Source organism: Elephantulus edwardii, unplaced genomic scaffold (assembly GCF_000299155.1).
Source record: "Elephantulus edwardii isolate Elephantulus edwardi_28Jun2011 unplaced genomic scaffold, EleEdw1.0 scaffold00095, whole genome shotgun sequence".
In the NCBI taxonomy this organism is placed as follows: domain Eukaryota; kingdom Metazoa; phylum Chordata; class Mammalia; order Macroscelidea; family Macroscelididae; genus Elephantulus; species Elephantulus edwardii.
In genome coordinates this window covers 8173836-8177375 of record NW_006399845.1, presented here as the reverse complement: position 1 = coordinate 8177375, position 3540 = coordinate 8173836, and the positions used below count along the sequence as shown (strand labels likewise).

General features: G+C 46.8%; 1 protein-coding gene across 1 annotated transcript in view; it reads left to right on the top strand.

The window, feature by feature from the left end:
• The first annotated feature begins 1060 nt into the window (after window positions 1-1060).
• Window positions 1061-3540, top strand: part of NDFIP1 (Nedd4 family interacting protein 1) — a 95223-nt gene continuing 92743 nt past the window's right edge. The window contains exon 1 of the mRNA XM_006891121.1: window positions 1061-1267. Within this exon, the coding sequence (XP_006891183.1) occupies window positions 1205-1267 (63 nt within the window). The 5' untranslated portion in view covers window positions 1061-1204. The remainder of the gene's footprint in view (window positions 1268-3540) is intronic.

Below are 3540 nucleotides of genomic sequence, written 5' to 3'. Positions count from 1 at the left end.
AGAGGTCTCCAGGATTTTTTTGTTGTTGTTGTCAGAACAGACTCCTAGCTGACCTTCTAGCCAGTCTTCAGAGAGGAGGGTCAGTTAGGAGTCGTCCTGATGTGACAGCACAAAACAATTCACATTGGAGATTTTTTTTTTTCCTTCTTTCTATCATTGAGCATTTGGTGGATTTGAACCACGACTCTTTGAATTGGTAGCCTAATTCCTCACCATTATACCGCCAGAACTCCCTTTAGGCCCTAATGTCAGCAAATGTGTCTGGAAAGGGCCAGATAGTAAATATTTTAGGATTTTCGGGCCATATAAACGGAAGTGGTTGTGTTCCAATAAAATTATGTATAATTAAACTGAAATTTGGTAAAGTTTTGGTGGCCTAGTGGCAAGAAATTGCGCTGTAATCTTGAAGTTGTATGGTTCGAGGCCACCAGCTGCTCGGCAGGAAAAGGATGGGAAGTCTCTTCCCGAGTGATTAATTGCCTCTGAGGGTCAAGTATGGGTCAGTTCTCACTCTAAGGTGCACACCCACAAACTGAAATTTGAGTGTCATATACTTTTCCTGGTCATGATTGCACACTGCAGGCTTTCCTGCACTGTTGGCTGCCCTTTATGAGCATGATAGATAAAAGCAGAGGTCCTGAGGCCCCGAAATCAGATTGTCAACCTTTTTGGGCACCAAGAACTTCCTCTAAAACTAGGCTGTCAATGCAGTTGATGAGCAAATGAAAGCGAAGTCCAACGTAGGGCCTGACAAGACAGGCTCATTATCAGTATTGCCCCATGAAGGGAGTGGTCTGTTAGTAACTTGTTTTCAGTGGAATCTAATCCAACACTGTGAACGCCAAGGCGCAGATTGGGGCGGCGGACCGACCCCGCGCTGGGCGAGGCCGGGCCAGGCGGCGCGAGGGCGGTGGCGCGGGGCGGGAGTCGGGGGCGGGGCGGCGGCGCAGCGGCGGCGTCGTCGTCGTCGTGGTCCCCGCCTCCTCCCGTGGGGCCGTGTCCGAGCCTCGGCGGCGGCGGCAGCAACAGCAGCAGGGGTAGAGGCGGCGTTCGTAGGCGGAGAAGAGCGTCTGGCCCCGGCGCGCGGCGGCCATCGAGAACCCCTGAGGCGCATCCCCTCTGGCCTCCGGCCCTCAAGCCACAGCGCCCGCTTCGCGCTATCACTCTTGCTCGTTCGCCTTTCTTCCCTGCGGCCGGCTGCGCCATGGCGTTGGCGGCGGCGGCGCTGGCGGCGGTAGAGCCGGCCTGCGGCAGCCGGTACCAGCAGGTGAGCTGAGCACGGGTCCCGCCCCGGGCCCTGTTCCCGCCCTCCGGAGCCGCCGGCCACCTCAAGCCGAGCCAGCCCGGCCTGCGGCCAACGCGACGTCGGGGCTTGGCAGGCCGCGCTGGGCCTGGGCTGGCCGGTCGGTCCTGGGCTCACAGCTGACGCCGCCGCGGCCCAGCCTGTCTGTCCGCGACTCCAGGCGGGACCTGAGGGTGGAAGGAACTCCGTCCAACCTGGCTTTCCGCATTTCCCAGGACGGGCGGGATTGTGAGGCTGGCCTGCCACCCTTGAGGCTTCCACCTGGCAGCATTCTCCCCCTCACCCCCCACCCCGTAGTCCGATGTCGTTGGAAAGGGGAGGGGGAAAGAAAGGAAATGGAAACTGGGGGAGAGAGATGCAAATTTCGGTTTCTGCTGTCGACAGCTCCCGCAGCGAGATGTGATTACTCAGGGTTTCTGAATCTGATCTGTTTGTCCGTACTCATCCCCTTCGCCTGCGATTTAAATCACACGTAATAAATGAAGCAAAAGACAAGTCTGCCGTTAGCTGTTATTTGGAAAGGCGATATTAACTCTGGTGATGACTCAAAATGTCGAGCTACAGGGAAGGCTGCAGGGCGCGTGCATGTGTGCTTTAAACGCCAGCAGATGACTTTTTAAAGAAATTTAATAGCATAGCTGGGGAGGAAATGTATAGGGGTTGATTGGAGTATTATCTTGGGTACGATTTGTAAATTGAGGCCTCAGGGGAAACAGCTACTTGTTTTTCTTGCTACTGGCTATAGCCAGTCCCCCCCCCCCCCGGAAATTTCGAGGGACCTGCAGCAGGGTTTTTAAGAGGAATTTAATCCTTCGTACTTGTGGGAATTGAGCCAGGTAGTAACTGATGCTGATTGCGACCTTAAGTATCTGCTTGCAGAATTGCGGTATTTGCATATTATGTCGTGCTTTTTTATGGAATCAAGATCTTAGGTGATGTACAATTTTATGTTTTAGAAATAACAGTATGATCAAAGCATGTGGAGAAAAAAAGCATATTGTTTGCGCCCGTTGCTGGTTTGTTTTGCCGTCAACAGCCTGTGTGTTGTAATTTCCTTCTTCTTTCAGCTCACACTCCGGAGATGACTGCTTATGAATTTCGCTTTTTGGTTTTTCATAAATACGCCCAGATTATGGCAGTGCTAGGCGAGTCCTTAGCTCTCTTCACAGTTTGGGATTACATATATAGTTTTTTTTTTTAATTTTTTTTTTTGTTGTTGTTATGACCTTGGAGAAGGCCCTGGGTTCCTCACTTGCTTAATAAAATGGGCATAACAGGTATCACTTCACCATCACCAAGGTGGATATGTTGTACAAACCCCACAGTGTCTTCCGATTGTTCTTTTCATCGTGATTTAGGTAAGGCAAACAAGCAAAGCTGTGGTTTTCCTTTGTACTGCCATCTTCTTGAGCTATTAGGTAATGCTCACATACTGCTAGAACACAAAAAATTTGGTGAATTGTCAAATTTGTTATACTTTGTAAACTATCTAATAGCTTTAAATATCCAGAATTGAGGTATATGGGGAACAGCCATCTTTATTTTATTCCTTTTAAATCATTATTTTGAATAAGAAATATTACTAGGAAAATGATAAAGTATTTATAAGCAAAACAGCAAAAACAAAACATCCCCAAACCAACCAAAACAAAACTCTATCAGCCAAAGATAACTAGAGTTAATATTTTAACGTATACCTTTGTTGATTTACAACCATGTAAATATACACAAGTATAGTCAATATACATGTGTATACAGATAAGAAGAGCTAATACTGATTAACATTTACTGTCACCATATCATTTAATCTTCACAAACTCCTCATGAAGCTGCAGTTATTCTATTGTATAATTTAGAAAAATCAAGACTCAGGCCCAGGAACTTAATCAAGGTCACAAAGCTGAGTAGTGATTATAAGGATATATACTTAAAACATAGGCTCATGGTCTAGATTTAGGAATATAGATTAACAAATACATACATTCAAACATAATACATATGTGTTATGAATTTATGCATATATATATATATATAAGCATATCTGGATTCACCCATTTGCAATTCTGTAGACCCTTGACTACATTTCCATGGACATGTATGCCTGCCTACATGTCCTCATATAAATCAGCTTCTGTCATATATGTATATGTGTGTGTTCACACATTTGTAAGTATATGTGTTACATATACCCATTGTACACAGATTATACGTGTGCAAAGACACATATACTTTAATAT